At 39.5% G+C, this 17,461-nt stretch overlaps 2 protein-coding genes across 3 annotated transcripts; both read right to left on the reverse strand.

The window, feature by feature from the left end:
• Window positions 1-222: 222 nt before the first annotated feature.
• On the reverse strand, window positions 223-7,538 carry c13h19orf47 (chromosome 13 C19orf47 homolog). Its single transcript, XM_029447143.1, is given in 9 exon segments — window positions 223-1,879; window positions 1,881-2,222; window positions 2,334-2,407; window positions 3,502-3,651; window positions 3,740-3,865; window positions 4,838-4,919; window positions 5,116-5,230; window positions 5,941-6,028; window positions 7,405-7,538. Coding segments are annotated over 9 exon segments (1,248 nt in total). The 5' UTR covers window positions 7,424-7,538; the 3' UTR covers window positions 223-1,627.
• A 2,796-nt stretch (window positions 7,539-10,334) lies between these two features.
• fosb (FBJ murine osteosarcoma viral oncogene homolog B) lies at window positions 10,335-17,255 on the reverse strand. 2 transcript variants are annotated; one of them, XM_029446887.1, is made up of 6 exons: window positions 16,984-17,255; window positions 16,386-16,579; window positions 14,446-14,829; window positions 14,243-14,350; window positions 13,449-13,799; window positions 10,335-13,288 (listed from the first exon to the last, which is right to left on the reverse strand). In XM_029446887.1, exons 1-6 carry the CDS (start codon window positions 17,045-17,047, stop codon window positions 13,223-13,225), a joined length of 1,167 nt encoding a protein of 388 aa, XP_029302747.1. In that variant the 5' UTR covers window positions 17,048-17,255; the 3' UTR covers window positions 10,335-13,222. The 2 variants fall into 2 exon arrangements, with proteins under 2 accessions (XP_029302747.1, XP_029302746.1); XM_029446886.1 differs by having other exon boundaries at window positions 10,335-13,799.
• Window positions 17,256-17,461: the final 206 nt, after the last annotated feature.

Genomic DNA, 17,461 nt, shown 5'->3' on the forward strand with positions numbered 1-17,461 from the left:
AACATCATTAACATAACACTACGACAGTTCAGACGACATTATGCAGCAGCAAACTCGTGAGAGCAGTGGGCGTTTAATGGGTTTATTGATAAATGATCAGCAATATGTTCCCAGAGGAACATAAGTATCGACTTTGCCGTCATGTCGATACTTGAAAGAGTTGAAAAGAGCAGTACGTGACAATGACATGCATTGTAAATGTGTCAAAAAAGAAAGAGGAAAGACATTTGGACCCTTTTTCTCTTTTAATTATTTTCCAAGCACATTTTGTCCAAAGTTTTTAAGAAATAATGACAGTTCATGGTGTATTTGCTTTGTTCTTTAAAACTGTTTTTTCTTCTTCTTTATCCTTAAAATGATTTAAAACATTTTAAATATTTACAGTGTACCAAAGTTCTGGCGTGAAGAATAGTACACAAGTGTAAATGGTCCAAACTGGGTAAATGTGAACAACCTAATGAGACCTACAGTGGCCCCGACACCAGGCCTGATGGCATCTCTGAGTTTCTTTACATGGATACATGATACAAGAATGTCCACATAGAAAAATATGCAGCAGAACTGGTTCTGTGCTGTGTGAAACCAAGTCTAACAAATCTATATATAGCATTTCAAAATAAACAAATATCATACTAACCCGGAGTTCAAGTAGGTGGTTATAGAAAACGTTCAGCACATGGTCTTTAGTTCAGATGAGGTGAAAATTTTACTCCACAAAGCGTAGAACAAGAAGAAGAGGAGGAGGAGGTGCGGTGCCTTTTTCTTGATTCAAGCGTTTAGAGATGTCGTTCTGTGTAACCTTTTGAATTTACTTTGTCACTCAGTCCAGGGCTGAAGTTAAGAAGCCTTTCATCAACACTTTTTCCAAACATGACAGAGGAGGTCATCTGACCGCTGCCCTGTGTGTTAACTTGAAAAACAAACTTGCCTGAGGTGTGAAAAAAAAACGTGCATCGGAAATAATTCACTTTTTAGGCAAATATCAACAAAATGATCACATGACAATGACCCTTAGAGGACCCTTACCCTATTCATTTAGGAGGACTCTCAAAAACAGTTTTGGCAGCAGCATCGTATATGTGAAGTTAAGGGGTAAAATTAAAACCACCATTATGGCAGCTTGGTTGATGTTATGCTTTAATGGAGGGAGGGGGGTGTGTAATGTTAATAAATGTATAATGTATTTTAAGCTACTGGATGCCTAAATTTTCAACGGGATGAATAAAGTATCTATCTATCTATCTATCTATCTATCTATCTATCTATCTGCTCATGCCTTAAGCTCACACATATAGTTAAATATACATATTTAAAAAAGATAAATGGTAGATATGATTGCGTCCTGATAAATACCTTTCTGGTTGAGCATCATAATACACAGAGAACTTTGTTTTAGTGTCCAAGATTTTAATTTGAGGACTCAAAAGTGATTTCCAATGGCAGTATGAATAAAGTGTAAAATAAAAAAAATCAGCTGTTTTTATCTAAATCCCAAAACTCAGGCTGAACAAAAAAAAACGCTCCGATCTGAATCTGGATGTCGACAGGATAAAAGCAGAAAAGGGGGTGATACAAATTCTATAAAGGACATATAGAAAGAGTCTGAATAATGTTTTGGGGATTTGTGTTAAGTTTTCTTGCTGCCGAGTCTCTTAAAAACACTGATAGCCCTAACGTCCATCTGGGCACCCAGAGACTCTCCTCCTCCTCCTCCTCCTACTCCTCCTACTACTACTACTACTCCTCCTCCTCCTCCTCCGCTGGCCCCGGTACTGCTGCTGACCTTGGAGCTTGCTAAGGTCAGCCTCTCCTGGGCTTTGGGCCTGGTGCTGGTCACCCTGTTGTCCTGTGTGTCAGCAGGTGTGGGCGACACGGCGGCTGCTCAGGTGTGTGGCCGGTAGCTTGCCCAGTCTCTGAAGCACACTAACCTTGGCAGGGGGAAGGTCATTAGGGGAGGAGGAGGATGAGGAGGTGGGAGTGTCAGAGGGAGGTAGTTTGAATTTGCCTCCCAGGCGTCGCAGGGTGGTCGGGGCTGGTTTTGCAACTGGCTCTTTCTTCTGAGAGGGAGTGGGTCTCTTGAGCACGCCAGCATACTGGAGGATGGCGCCTTCTCCGTCACTGTCGTCCTGGTCCTCTACATCCATGTTTCCAGCCATTTTGCCTGGCCCCGGCACGTTCTCCTCTTCATCCCCTCTGCCAAGACGACTGAACACACCAGTGGGCTGCCAAACATGAGCATTATGAGCACAGAGCTTATCTTCATGCCTGCATCCAATCCAATACAATCCAAAACAATACAGATGGAGCTATTAAGATATACTGACAGGCCTCACCTTGTTATTGCTTGTTGTTGTGTCTGCCTTTGATTCAGCTCCAAGTCTTGAAAACACAGAGGTGCGCTTCAAACCTATTCAAGGAGTGGAGCAAAAGTTATTACACAACATTTATTGTGACAGCTCGACTGTGGTTTGGTTTATGGTTTGATAACTCATTAGCGATGGACTTGTATCCGCTCAGCTCGCTTGGAACCTCGACCGCCGTGATACTAAAGTACCAGGTACTATTCACAACTTTTGCTAAAGGAAAACCAGAAAAGAACGAGTCGAGTAGAGCCATGCCGTACTAGGCAGTAGATATGCGACATATGAAACCTACAAATGTACAACTAACAGTAATTTTAAGATTGTGAAGGCGTGTTTATCTTTGGATCTTTGAGCGCCAGGTTACAATGTATCCACCAGCACAGATTACAACAACCTGAACCCAAAACTTAGCTTACTGCAACAACGTTGCAATTGAACACTGCAAGCCGACAAAGGGGACGAGAGAGTGCAGTTTCCACTCACAGGCAAACATACTCCAATACTCATATCGTCCACAGTCCAGCAGGGGATACGCCCTCTTGTGTTGTACTAGTTTACAGGATTTACACTTTCTGTGAAGATCACAAGGCAAATTATTTGATTTATGTCCACACACTAACGTAACAACATTATTTGAGCAAATTGCCGTTTACATGTTTTCATACTTTGTATGATTTTGAGTTTTGAGAATTACTTTGAGGTTTCTAATGAAAGAAATTAATTTAAAAGAAAAAGTCCAATTTGACCGAGCATAGAGGTTTTCCTTCATAAATAAATATGGAAAGCAATGAGCAGTTTAAAGTGTTGCAACTCTTTTAAGAGACAGAAACCAACCGACAATTCATGTCATGGAGAAAAAAAAAGACCAGTCAAAGATTTTATGATTGGGTAAAATGTAGGTGACGTGAGACAAAAGAGAAAAGCAGCAGTTTGGCACAGGGAATAATTGTTGGTGCAGGGAGAAGAATAAGACGAATAAGACAAGGGATTTCAATAATGAGAGAAATGAATGAGTTCATCAGCCCAGATTCAGTTTTAGTATGAAAGAGGTCCATGAAAACTTTTAGTATTGATTAGCTGTGGTGAGCAACAGCATTATTGGCGCGAGTTGTCAGCAAGGCCACTGGGTCAGGCCTACCTTTCTTGGCCTGCTGGGCCAGGATGCGGCGTGTACGAGGCGTGGAGCCTTTGGGCATGTTGATGATGTACTTGCCTTCCATCTCAGCTGTCACACGTCGGCGCTTCACTGCTGCCAAACTGTTCCCCTCATCAGCTGGCTGACTTACAACTGCCAAACAAAGTGGTGGGTACAGATTAAGACAGGACTCATGGCTAGAGGGATTTATGGGTTAAAAATAACTTTAAATGATATGTACCTGCTTTGCCACTCTTGTTTGCTTGCATGTTGGACACTGTGACAGAGAGGCGGTTGTCAGGTCGGCGGGCTGGAGTGGCTGGTGGGGAGTCACTGCTCAAAGCGTTGGCAATCATACGAGTGGCAGCTGAGGAAAAAGCAGAAAGATGCTGTGATTTTTCTATGGAACTCTTTATGTTTGCGCGAGACTTGGGCTGCACGACTATGGCCAAAAATTATAATCACAATTATTTTGATCAATATTGAGCTAAAGATTATTTATTGATTTTAGGGACATTTTTTTTTTTTTGCACTTTCCCATTTAAATAAACAGAGCAGTGCTTTTACTTCCATGTTGTGCTAAGATCCTGCTAATGTAAAAATCTTTGCATCAAAATAAGATCGTTATTCAATCAGTGATAGGAATGTAACCTTTACTACAGTATTTCTACAGTATTACTCCACTACATGTTAGATACATTAGTTAATAGTTACTTTGTAGATTTAGGTTTGAATACAACATATAAATCAACTAATAAATGACTATACATTTTTATAGATTAAGCTACCCAGCAGTATAAAATGCCAAAATCATGATCGAGATTAATAATCAATTAATTGTGCGGCCCTACATTAAATCTTCCTAGTTTAAAGTGAAAACAAAATAACATGGGAGATAATTTCAGTAAATACGAGTAAAATACAGACTTTGCTTATTCCATGCAAATAAGCCGCATAAAACCAACGCGAGGAGTCCGCTGGTAATACTAGTCCTGTGTGAATAGTGCTTGTGATAAGTATGAAATGTCGGTTTCTTTCATTTAATAACTGTTGATGCATATTCCTTCTGGATGGGCTGATATATAGGTCACATGGTTGTGTCACTACAATAAAGCAATGTAGTCCGCTGGGTGAAATGAGTAGAAACAAACTCATTTCCTATGGCTTACAGGAAATGAGGATTTCCAAAAAGGTTTAAATGAAAGAAAATGCATACAGTCGTCACTTATTCTGATTTGACTCTAAACTTAAGTTTTCTAAATAAATCTCTATAATTTATGACAATGAAAATCTGTTTTAATGATGGTTGATGTAAAAAAAGTTAAATGTAGATACTTACGAGTATTGGCAGTTCTTCTGAGCTCAGCTTTAACACTGGTCAGTCCTGAGGAGATGGCTTCTGTGGCCATTTTGCACATGTCCTGAAGAAGGGATACACGTTACAGAGGTTATGTAAACTCAGTCTACTGCAGTGGCTTTGAAAGACATCAATTATCCATGACTACATTCAAAACAATAGTTGAGATATTTCAAAGGTATTTTGATTGTACATGCCTGCATTAATGACATGACCACATCCATTTTCAACATTTCAATACATGAAACGTCAGATCTCACCTGCCTGTGGACCTGCTTGGCATGTTTAAGAATGCCAATGATGTCTCCAATGACTGTAATGCCGAGGTCCATCATGATGTCTTTACTGAGGTCCATCAGCATGTTTTTGTGAATTCTGCAGTGACATGAACAATCAAAAGAAATGTATGTACATCTGTTCCCTTGGTCTGGATCAAAGAAAAACAATGTGTTCATTAGTTCACAGCGAACATTAAGTCGCAGAGACTAACAGCTAAATGATTCACTGGACAGAAAAAAACTGAATAAACTTAAATGAATGAATGGAACTTTTAAGTCTAGACTTAAGAAAACTAAATATAAGAAAATAACTAAACTAACTATTTAAATAGCAGCTTTAATAATAGTCTGAAAATAACTTTTATTTTCCCTGAACAATTCCCTGTAATTTTGCCATTACTGATGAATGTACTTTGGTTTGTGGGTTCTTGGACACTACCTTTGCTTTGTACTGGATTTCTCTTCTGCATTTTATCACCAGGACAGATGAGAGCAACAAACCAAACTCAACCTCCATGTTTCTAGTGTCAGGTTTTCTCTTTCACATGTTTGATTACGTTGTTAATCATCATATATTTTGTGTGTATGATTAACTTCTTAAGACTGAAATCAATCAGTTTATTAAAATGACAGCTCAGTTCATAGAAGAGACTGTCACTGCCCCGTTAGTAAGCACGACAATTAGTTGTTTTTCAGCTCAGTTACGGTCTAATGGGAGGGTAAAAAGGAAATTCACATGATCACAGCAAAACACAGTGTGGCCAAAGAGTGCTATACAAAACATATGAAATGGGGACATTAGGTTACCTGTTGTCGACGAAGGAGACTGCATAAGTGACTGCGAGGCCAACGGGGATCCCAGCATCCTTAAAAAACTGAATCCACTCTGAGGTGGCTTAAGAAAAAAACAAGAGACTGTTAGCAACTTTACAACAGAAAGGATGACAAGAACATTCAACCACTGACATTTTAAAAACTAATTTAACAAAAAATGAGAGAATATTATGAGTAGGGCTGCAACTACTCAGTACATTAATGGTTTACAGTGGTGGAATGTAAAGTACATTTACTCAAGTACAATTTTGAGGTACTTGTACTTAACTTGAGTATTTCCATGTTATGCAACTTTATACTTCTACTCTACTACATTTTAGAGGGAAACATTGTTCTTTTTTATTCCACTACATTTATTTATTTAGTTACTTTACAGAGTATGATTTTACATAACAGATAGCCTACATATTCACAAGCCAAGTTGTATGTATATAAGTAATATAATCATGTAAGATATATCAGTCACAGGGCCTGATAGCTTAAGTACTGTTATTTAAATATGATTTTAAATGAAACACTTTTACTAGTAATGTAGAGTAGTATCTTGTACATTAATGTATTGGTACTTTTACTTTGGTAAAGGATCTGAGTACATCTTCTACCACAGAAAGGTTTCCGCACTACTTGTGACCATATTAACAGTAAATAAACCTTATTAAGTTATACTGTTGATGTTCCCATTATTACTGTACACTACAGTGGCACTAAACGCCAGTGGGAGACATAAACCTGAGCAGACAGCAGTATGCTGGGCCTCGGCAGCTGGAAGTTATTTATAACACTAATCATGAAGCATCTTGTAGTTGGAGCAACAGATTTAGATACAGAGCGAAGGGTGCACATTCACAGCTGCCAGAACAATGGCTCCGTCTGTCCAACATGCTTTGACTGTGACTGATGAACTCACAGCTACACATAATCACAACTCACATGGGGGCTAAATCCTCATTTAGCACTTGAACAAGACAACCACAACTCACAGCCAAACATTTTCTATCAAAATGTATTATAAAACATTGATTTTGGGAACACTGAATCGGGAGAAACGTTAACGTTAGAGTCAGTGCTGGTTAGCTCGTGTTAGCATAAAACGATTATATGATTAATCTGCTGAAAAACTCTAAAGATTAACACAGTGAAGAATCCCACGCACATTCTCCCCTCGACGTTCGTTTTAATCAATGAAAGTGAAACCACATGTTTAAGGGAACAAGTTCGTTATCAAAACCGTTTGTGTTAGCATTCTGTATTAGCATCTTAGCTGCAGCTATGATTCAAATGTCGCAACCGGCCATCTTCGACATCCACTGCAAATAAAAGCGGCTGTAAAAGCTCTGAATTGATGCAGCAGCCGTGTCTAATAACAAGTGAAATGCCGAATTATTTCAAATGTTGCCAAGCATGTAACGCTGGCTCACCGGGCCTTTATGTTCTCACCTGTTGTCACGGACGCCATGTTTACAACAAATGTATGGTGACGTCAGTTTGTTCCGCTCCCGTGACGCAACTTCCGCCCGAACCTCCAGTGTTGTGAAGTTCTATTTTTGGACACTAGAGAGCAACAAAGACCGCAAACTCACACACAACACCACGAGCAGACGACGGGTGACTTTTAAAATGGCCTGTTCCAGCACCTGTGTGTTGGAAAGTATCTGCTCTTAGACTAGTTAACTAATAAACGCAGACATTCACAGTTTACTTGATAAATGTATTTATACAGCCCAATATCACAAATGATACATGTGTCCCAGTGTGCTTTACAGACTGTACAGGTTACGAAACCCTCTGTCCTTAGACCCTCGCATCGCACAAGGAAAAACTTCCTAAAAGAAACCCCATAATTAAAGGGGGGAAAGGGAAGAAACCTCAGGGAGAGCAACTGAGGAGGGATAGCAAACAGTTGCCTGTTTACACATCAACAGTGGAACGTTTCTAAGTATGCTACATTTATTCAAGTAGCCTAATATAGGCTACTTAAGTACCATTTTGACTTACTTGTGTTCTTGTTGGGAAGGTAACTTTAGTAATGCCATATGTTACAGATTACTAGTTACCCTGTTAAAAATGTAATAAGTATTGTAACTATTTGAATAACTTAATCAAAGTATTGTGACTTATTAGCCTACATTTGATTACTTAACTTACTTACTTTTGATAACAAATGTTTTAAACCAAACACACAACACTTTACATTACTGTCAAATTGTCTTTTACTGAAATTAATACATTTGGATGTAGCCCCTTTGTAATCACCAACATTTGATTAGTAATTTAATTAGTCCATTACATGAAACTATTTACTCTCCAACACTGCTTGTGCTTTACTTGAGTATTTCCATTTATGCTACTATCAACTTCCACTGTATTTCAATGGCAAATTACATTTTGCCATTACTTTTATATCATAATAAAAAGTTTAGCCTATAATATAATATAAGACGTAATATAAAACATTAAAATGCTTTTACATGTATTCATTAGTGATAAAAAACTGAATAATCTAATATTTTAAAATATCATATTATTATATTATATTAGATATTATATTTTTTAATAATAAAAAATAAAAATAGGTTCTGCCCACTTTTGGTGTTGAGGGCTTTTCATATTGAGTAAATCAATTGTCTAACATTCTGAAGACAAAACAATACATCGAGAAAGTAATGAGCAGATTAGAAGATAATAAAAATAATTGTTATCTTCTCTCCTAAATAAAACACTTTCCAGGTAAATCATGCCAAGGCTAAGGACAATGCAGGTCAAGCATTTAAAAGTAAGACAAATGTACCTTATAATATGTTGTTTATTCATGCAATTTCTTCACAAATTGGAAATGAATGTCATTTGGTCAAACAATCATTAAAGGAGACAGCTCACCAAGTTTTTGCATTCTAAAAACCAAGAATTAAACCTTTAAATGTAAACTAAAAGTCAGCAAAAAGGACCAGGAGCTGAAATATGGACACAGAAGATCAGAGAGCAGTGACTGCAAAAAGTGACATTGTCCTTTTCAAGAGTAAAAGAAAATGAAAATGAAGATTAAAAAATAGGTAAACAGTACTGTATAGTGATGTGCAGAAAACTATTATATTAAATTATATGCAATGCAAAATAGACCATTTGATATCAGAGCACCTTCATTAGTTAGTTATGTATCCATCCTTAATGATATCTCTCTTTTAAGTCTGACACATCTAGAACAAAGTTACTTTGGGCATTTCACTGCTGTAACCTCAAAATCTATCAAATCACATATTATATGTTTCCAAATGTGACACATTTCTCCCAGAAAAAGAAATACAACATAAATATAAGAAAACATTGATAAAAGGAATGGATTAGAAAAGAAGAATTGCCTTTTTGAAATGGAAGAACCTTTCTAGTGTCTCTGCACATCATTCATAAATGAAAAAAAGAATGAAAGATGTTTTTTTCCGATAAATTGTAACATAATTTCATCATGATGATTGTCTCAAACCCACATGGTACGAGAAGCATTCAGGATAACGTTCAATATTGAAACAAAAAAAAAGATAATTAAAGCAATACATCATCACACTTGACATATAGTAGCAGTCAGTTTGAGCACTGCATGGTTTGCTACATTATGTTTATCCAAGAGGATAATAAGTATTGCATTTCATAAGAGGTAAAATATGAAATCAGAGCGTATATGGGACTTGTGGAAAAATAGAAATACATAGCAACATTCACCTCATCATAGAAAAATAGGAAAATTCTTGTTCAGTCAACATTAACGTAGCTATCGTATAGTATAAGTAGGAGCAGGCGGTTTCTCTGTCTTATAACTAGTAGCTAAATATTTCTCCTTTTCCTTCTTTGTCACCTTTTACAATTCATCAGCAACCCATTTGTGATTGTAACCTTTCAGATTTAAAGCAAATTCAATGAAATCCAAGGCAAAGAAAGGAGATGAACTAATGAGTCTAATATGAACTTGTGTGGTGATCTGGGGTGTAAGTGTGGAGTGCATTTACAGTACAAGGGCCCCTCTGAGATCTGTTTATCACACTTGAAGATGTAGCAGGCAATTGATATTAAATCATAATGAAATCACAGAGTGATTACTGGGCTCTCAGAGCTTCAGCTGCTGGGAATTCACTGTGTTATTGGCTTCCTTTCTGAATTAAACGTCCTGATGAGACAAGAAGTGCATTCATTTGCCTGGAGCCTCAGCAACAGTAATGTATAACCTTCCTGTCCATTATAGTTTACTATAAGTAGCACCACAAAAACCTATATACATGAGAACTATTGAATATGTTTTATGGTTATTCTGCCTCCAGAACATATTCTCATCACATTTGAATTTGGAGAGGAATTAAAAGGCATCTCCAACATCTGAACGAACACAGTCATTTATAAAAAAAATAAAAAAAGAGGTCTGCCCATTTTCTGACCACCAAGAGCCACTTTTCAACACAAATTTAAATTAATCTAGCCATTGTTTTTGAATAAACATATTTATTTATTGAAAATAAAGATTCTTATTCAGCAAATACAATCACAGGAAATGTTAAATCTCAATTAGACAACATATGTTTTTGAGTACGAGGATGGATTAACACGATAATGTTCATATCAAGGCTGAAACTGCAGTTATCCTTCGAACACAAGTTTCTGTTAGGAAATAACACAATTATTAAGTGATATGTTTTTAATGGACATAAATGCATACTGGGTATGAAATACTTTGTCCTTAAATAAAAGAGTTTAGTCAGTATGTTGTGGTCTGAACACTTTTAATATGTGTATTGACATTCAATCACACTAGTTTTTATTTCCTCATTTTGCGTCTGCTAAGGATCAAGTGGCATTAGGTGTCAGTAGCTTTGGGACAGACCTCACAGAGAAAAAACAAACAAACAAAAACAAGGCATTACCACAACTTTCTAACATTATAATTATAAACATACATTTCATGTAACTTGGATAGTTCTTTATATTGTTTATAAAACATAAATACACATTGACAGAGGCAGTGACATCGTGCTTCATGTTGAGGGACAGGGCAGTACTTTAAAATTATTATAGTTTTTTGTTCCTTTAGAAAAATATTCATTTAAAAACTAAACCTCAGTAACATTTCATCTTGTTCTTCATTGACAAAAATATCCCATTTAGATCTGCAGACATTCATATTTTACAATCATGGTACATACACTTATATATATACATGTTACCTGTATATATGTATGCATATAGATTTATATTAAGATTTTTTTTGTAGTTCACAACATGCCTCCAAAGTTGCCAAAAGAAAATACAACAAAATAATGAAACAAGTTACGATGCAGTAATAATAGTAACAGTTATGAGAAAATCACCAGATAAAAAAAAACAAAGAACAAAACAAAACAAGAAAGGGCAACAGCACAAGTGAAAGCAGAGGTCAATGCAAAACGATCAAACACACAAACAAACAAACATGAACATTAAAATATATAACAATTCTCACTCAAACATACAGGAAAAACAAATAGTATAAATTCACAGGCAAAGAAGGGACGCTCACTCCACAACATCAGCCCACATCTTCTTCCCTTTTGTTTCCACGTCTTGCTTTGGGCTCACTCGCCACATCAACCTCAATAAAGAAAGAAATAAACGGGCCAGGTGCCTCAGAGTGGACGCACTCACAATAAACGCACCTCCACCTCGTCTCCGCAGAGAGAACAGGGGAGGTACAGAGACCACTGAGCCCAAATGTTTAGAGGTTGTCTGAATCACTACCAAAAACGTCTCTCCTCTAAATAAAGGCATCGGTTCACATCTGATTGAGTCGGTGCGCTGCCACAAAACGTCATATCTTCAGTTCAGAGACTTGAAAGTGATGGTGTGAATATACGCATGTAGGCCCAGGGTGATGAGGCTCTTGGTTATGGAGGTGTTATAACTGAGGTCACACCTCCACACAGTTGGAAAGAGCAATATTTTTACTTTAACATTTGGCTCTTTCTGTGTTTTCAACATTTGGTTCCAAAAATGGATGGTTAGGATGGGAGTCTTCCTCTTCAATCATCACCTCTCCATTTGAGTCTGACCAGCTTGGTTGCACTTCCTTTTCTCCCCTTCTGCTAAAACTCTCTCCATCCTCACTTGTATCCGGCCTCACAACACTTATGTTGTCCTATCTTCATTGTGTGAACATTGAAAAATGGCTCAGCAGAAGACAGTGGCATCTGTCTTGCATTTTGCGTTCATCAATTATGCGTCTATGTGTGTGTAAAAGTATTTAGCTGCTGTTCACTGTAAGGATCTGCTTCGAGCAATGCGCTCCAAGAAAACATTCTGCTGTATTGGGGGGGGTTGCGTCCATGTCCTTGTATGAGAGGGTGCAAAACGACGAATTAGTTGGGCCGTCATTCACTCAAGGTCCCAAGGGCTGGAGGGGGTCTTCGGGCTCTCAGGGGTTGAAGACTTCAGAGAGAGGGAGAAACACAGTGACAGTAGAGGAGAAACAGATGGGCAGGGATGGGTCGCATGGCAGGTACGCAGCCGGCAGAAGAATTTCAAAAACAAAAAACGAGAGAAGAAAGCATTAGATTTTGTGGAGTCTGTGATACTCAGATCCTCAACTTGCCAAATCCAAGCAACAAATGAAGAAGCAGAGGGAATTCGAGCAGATGAAGAGTTAGAGGTGAGCGAGAAATCAGCAGTCTGTCTCCCACAAGAAGAGACTCTGAACAAAATGTCCTTCGTCCCTATTTCAGATTTGCACAAATACATTCAGCCAGAGGAAGAAGAAGGAAAAGGATGGGAAAGGATGAGAGCAAGAGCACTGGAAAAGTCAACCCACAGAGGGAACAAGGTGGGGGCACTGGTGCTTGTTGGCGTGTATAGTGAGCTTGTTGGTATTTTACTCAATGTACTGTACACGATTGAAAATGTTCATTTAAGATTTGTAACTTGGATTTTGTGACTTCGTTTTTATTCACTTATCTTGTTGCAGGAATTCTGACAAGAAATTATTTATATATTGTTGTTAAAGGTTATATCTAATGTAATTCATGTGCAAATATTTATATGGCTCTTGATTGGAATGCATAAATGTGTAAACTTTAACTCAATCGCAAACAAACGATTGGTTGTTTTTTCTCAATCGGTGAGGCTGATAGGTACTCTGCATGTACTTGTCTCAGCCTCTACTTCCAGCGAGCATAATGTATGTGCTTGTTCATATGTGTGCGCGTGTGTTTGTCGGTCAGTCAGAGCGCCAGCAGTGAAGGCGAGTTCAGGGAATCAGATGACTGCTCGCTACTGCTGTTCCGCTGGTTGGCACTGACCCCGCAGGCTCCCTCTGGGTAGGTGAACACAAATGAAGATGTGTATGAGGTGTTGTAGCTGCCAATGGCCGCATCGTCATGGTTACCACCACCACCACCACTGTCGCTGGCCATGAGGCACGGCCCGCCTGGTGCCGGCTCACTTGAGCCATAGAAAGAACGAGAAAACTCTACCTCCTGCATTATCCCTGGCTGAGGCTGCTGCTGGACCGGAGGCTGGGACTGTGTGGAGACCGGATGGGCTGTGTAGGCAGGAGGCAGATAGAAAGAGTCTTCATTCACAGCCAAGCCCACAATGGAGACAGGAGGTTGTAGGGTTTGGGGAAGGAGCTGGGGCTGGACGGGAGGGAGCTGGGGCTGGACGGGAGGCAGCTGCGCTGAGCCCTGCTGTTGTTGGTCTGGGTACGGGAACTTACAGCTCGGCTGGTGGGCCACCAGGACAAACTCCAGACGTTCCTTCTCCTTCTGCAGCTCAGAGATCTCAGCCTCCAGCTCTGCCTTCTCCTCCTCCAATATGTCCGTCTCCTGTGGGCAGGTATAGAGAATGAAAGAAACAGGGATAGAGGGACAGAGGGATAAGACAAAGGTGGGCGAAATGGGTAGAAGAGGGAAGAAGATGTGCAGCAGAAAGAGAGAGAATAGAGTATTAGCTACACCAAACCTCTACTTCAGTGTTTGTGGAGGTGGATGTATACATCCCAGCTGAAATACCTTCCTCACCTGGAGCTGAATATGTAGCGTGGTTTATGTAAGAGGCCATTAGTTAGGCTATAAGAACCGTAGGTAGTTTGTCTTGAGGACTATAATTGTCTTCATTACAGCTAAACCCCCCTATTACCATAAACCATAATCTATTTTATACACACATGTACACATTGATCAACACACAGTGCAATGCTAGGTCACGTGGTAAAGTATGTCATTATGATCATTACTCATTCTGGCAGGTACAACAAGGCTAAGCTCACCGACTGCAGTCTGTCTGTAAGTTCTCGTCTTCGGTTTCTACATTTGGCGGCAGCCAACTTGTTTCTCTCTCGCCGAACACGCCTCTTCTCCTCCTCCTCAGGTGTTAGCTATGATGAAGGGGAAAAAGTGTAAACAGATTAGGAAAAACGTTTTGTTTTTGTTCTTGAAAATGTAGTCAAACTGTTCAAGCACACACACTTACTAACACACCAACATCTCCATCGTCACTCACAGACTCCTCTCGTGTACGGCGGCTGCGGGTTCTGGAATGGCGCATGGGGCCCGGAGCTAGGCCTTGAGTGTCTGAACTTGGAGGGGTAAATGCAGACACTGAGGAATAACTGGGGCCTGGCATGTCATATGGGTCAACTAGTGATACTGGATGGGTCATGGTTGTGATCCCAGTGGACCCACTTAGTCCAGAGGCCTGGGATGAGACAAGGGTCGGCTGTACCATCCACTCCAGATCCTGACTGGTGGTGATGGCGGTGACGGTGGGCACGAATGAACTGGGCATCTCCCCTCCGACACTGGCCACTGGCCCGCTACCCACAATGCTCAAGCCAGCTCCTGCTGACACACACTCCTGTGCAGGAGACATGAACAAATAAAGTTTTACACAACATGTAGTAAACACATTTAGACACACAGAGGCAGATATACAGGCAGGAACAAGCTTGGATCAGCAGCTTGCTCAAATTGGTTAGCATATTTACTCAATTCTATTGTAGCCATCATGCCAACCTCAGTAGGCTAAACTTTACCTCTATAACAAAGTGCCGCTATCAAGGGTCCATTTTTACAAATGCACTGTATTGCAATTATTCCCAATTCTAATCAAGATCCTGTTTAAAAGGTAAAATACATAAAATTCTAGTAATGATAGCCTACATGACATGACATAACAAATATGTTCATTTGTTTAAAAAATACAACAACAACCAATATCCTTAGAATTTTGAATTTGATGGACATCAATTATTAGTAGCCTATTGAAGCCTTTTAAAACTCCTTGGCCTGAGACCAAAAAATTAAAAATAGTCTTTTGGCTTATTCCAGAATGTTTTACACAATGTGTAGCTCATTTATCAATGTGCACTGTTCCTTCTTTCAAACAAGCTAAACTAAACTAAAACATAATGGTTCATGTATAAAAATCGCGTTTTAAAATGCCTATCTTGATATAGAATATGATCTCAAAAAGTTTGGAAAAAAGTTTCTCTAACCATCTAGAAAAATAAAATATTGTAAAAACTACAAATAGAGGTGTATACTATAAATTGTGTAAATCATGAATTTTTGTTTTTAATCTGTCTTTGTTGCTGTGTCACACATTTTTTATTTTTAGTCTGTTTAGTATGGACTTTCATTAGATAATATTCATATACAAGCATGATAAGACGGACAGGCGGCTCGACCAATCGTTTCTCTCAACGAGCGTCGCCCCTCCTTCTCCCTCCTCCCCCGTCACACCCCCGGTGATCCCCTTGGCAACGCGACGTAGCACTCCAAAATAGAACAAGCATTTACGTCACGTCGAGGCTTGTGAGAGGAGCGCGTGGAAGGAGAGAAGCAAGGAGGGCGGGGCTACGGCGCTTACGTAGGGGGTTCCGTTCTGCGGCGTGCTGTAAACTGAGCACGTTGTCACAGCCTGAGGGCTGCTGCCAGGGCTACTACAAGCAACAGATAGACCTACAACATTTAGCCTGTATTCAATCGTCAAAATACTTAGCGAGGGTATTTATATCTGAACACAGAGTAGTACTAACTTAATGGCTTCCTCACCACATCGCCAGCCTCCGATAAAAATAAAAAAAAACAAGAAGTTAAAGCCAATAAGAGTCAAGGTAGCCTACTTATCTATGTTACTAGGCTACATTGTTTAATTGAAAACATGCCGTATTAATTTATCCGGAAACATTTAAGCAAAAGCACAACCCTATTTAGCCTATACCACATAGGCTAAGTAAAAAGAAGCCCGTCTGTGCATGTGGACCATAAACCAGACCTCCTGCATTTATGAATAACTAAACAAAAAACAGCTGTAACATTCTTTTGAATGATTGATTTTTATTATTAGGTAGATTAGCATTCTAACATAGCTTATGCTACATTCATTGTTTTGAATAGTCTCTAATTTACCTGCGGAGCACTGGTGGTCGGCGGGCTTCCGAAGGAGTCCACCGAGGAAAGGTACTGGGACTCTATAGATGGAGAGGAACTTCCACGGGATCCGCTGTCTGGGTCGCCGGGGAACCCTTGGTACATCTCCCCGGAGGGACTGAGAGAGAACGCGACACCTGCAGTTAGGTCTACCAGAGAGAGCGCGATGTCACCTGTAATGGCAGGACAGCAGCACACACAGGAAGATTAGCTATAAAAGAAGAGCGATATTACAGCAGCGTGCAGTTAACCAAACCCAACTAATTACATTGATAATGGATTTTTAAAAAGTTGGATAATCCCACCACCAGCATTAGTCTACTTGTGTCTGCATATATCCATTGATCGTTGAAGAAAACTCCTACAAATCCATCAGTGTTTAATACCTGACGACATGTTGAGGACTTTTGTGAAAGCAATGTCAGCAGGGAAATATGTCTTTAAGCATCTCATACTAAACTACATGATGGCCAGCGGTGGACAGCGGTGGACAGATGTTTCTTACCTACTTTTAAACGGCTATTTTTAAGCAAACACACATTGACATATTGTCCACATAAAGTCAACGTTGACTTACCGTTGTTGATCTTTTTGCTATTCCCCTGTGAGATGCTCCTGGTTTCTTTCCAAAAAAGTTGCATGAAGAAGCTTAATCCAGTTCCCTGCGTTTAGGGGGAAGCTCCCAATCAGCCTGTTAAACAAGTCCTCTCGTTTAGCTTTAAATCCTCGGAGCGGGATCCTTTATCCGCTTGTCAAATGTGCGATTATAGATCCATAAAGTCCGCTGGAGGTACGCCGGAGGATGTTAGAAGTGACCTGTTACGGTGCACAGTAGCAGATTTGGTCTTATGAATGAATCCTTCCTCCTCGAGTAGCCTACAACCAGGGCATTTCTAGTATCGAAGTCCCGCCTCGGAGTTCCGCTGACGTACATGCCCATATTTGTGCCGAATGTTGTGTTTGGTATCCTTGGTGACGTTGAGGGAATCCCTCTCCCACTGAAATGGACCAGAAGCTCTCTTTGCCGACGGATAATAATAGATGTTTTTTTATAC

The sequence above is a fragment of the Cottoperca gobio genome, chromosome 13, assembly GCF_900634415.1.
Source record: "Cottoperca gobio chromosome 13, fCotGob3.1, whole genome shotgun sequence".
Classification (NCBI taxonomy): Eukaryota; Metazoa; Chordata; class Actinopteri; order Perciformes; family Bovichtidae; genus Cottoperca; species Cottoperca gobio.

What these genes read in the sequence shown, in the direction of transcription:
- fosb (XM_029446886.1), bottom strand. Translation starts at nt 17,047, where the DNA reads ATGCAACTTTTTTGGAAAGAAACCAGGAGCATCTCACAGGGGAATAGC. An exon ending in ATGGAGATGTTGGTGTGTTA is followed by an intron (nt 14,351 to 14,445) that starts GTAAGTGTGTGT and finishes CCTTCATCATAG; the next exon opens with CTAACACCTGAGGAGGAGGA. An exon ending in TTACAGACAGACTGCAGTCG is followed by an intron (nt 13,800 to 14,242) that starts GTGAGCTTAGCC and finishes ACCTGCCCACAG; the next exon opens with GAGACGGACATATTGGAGGA.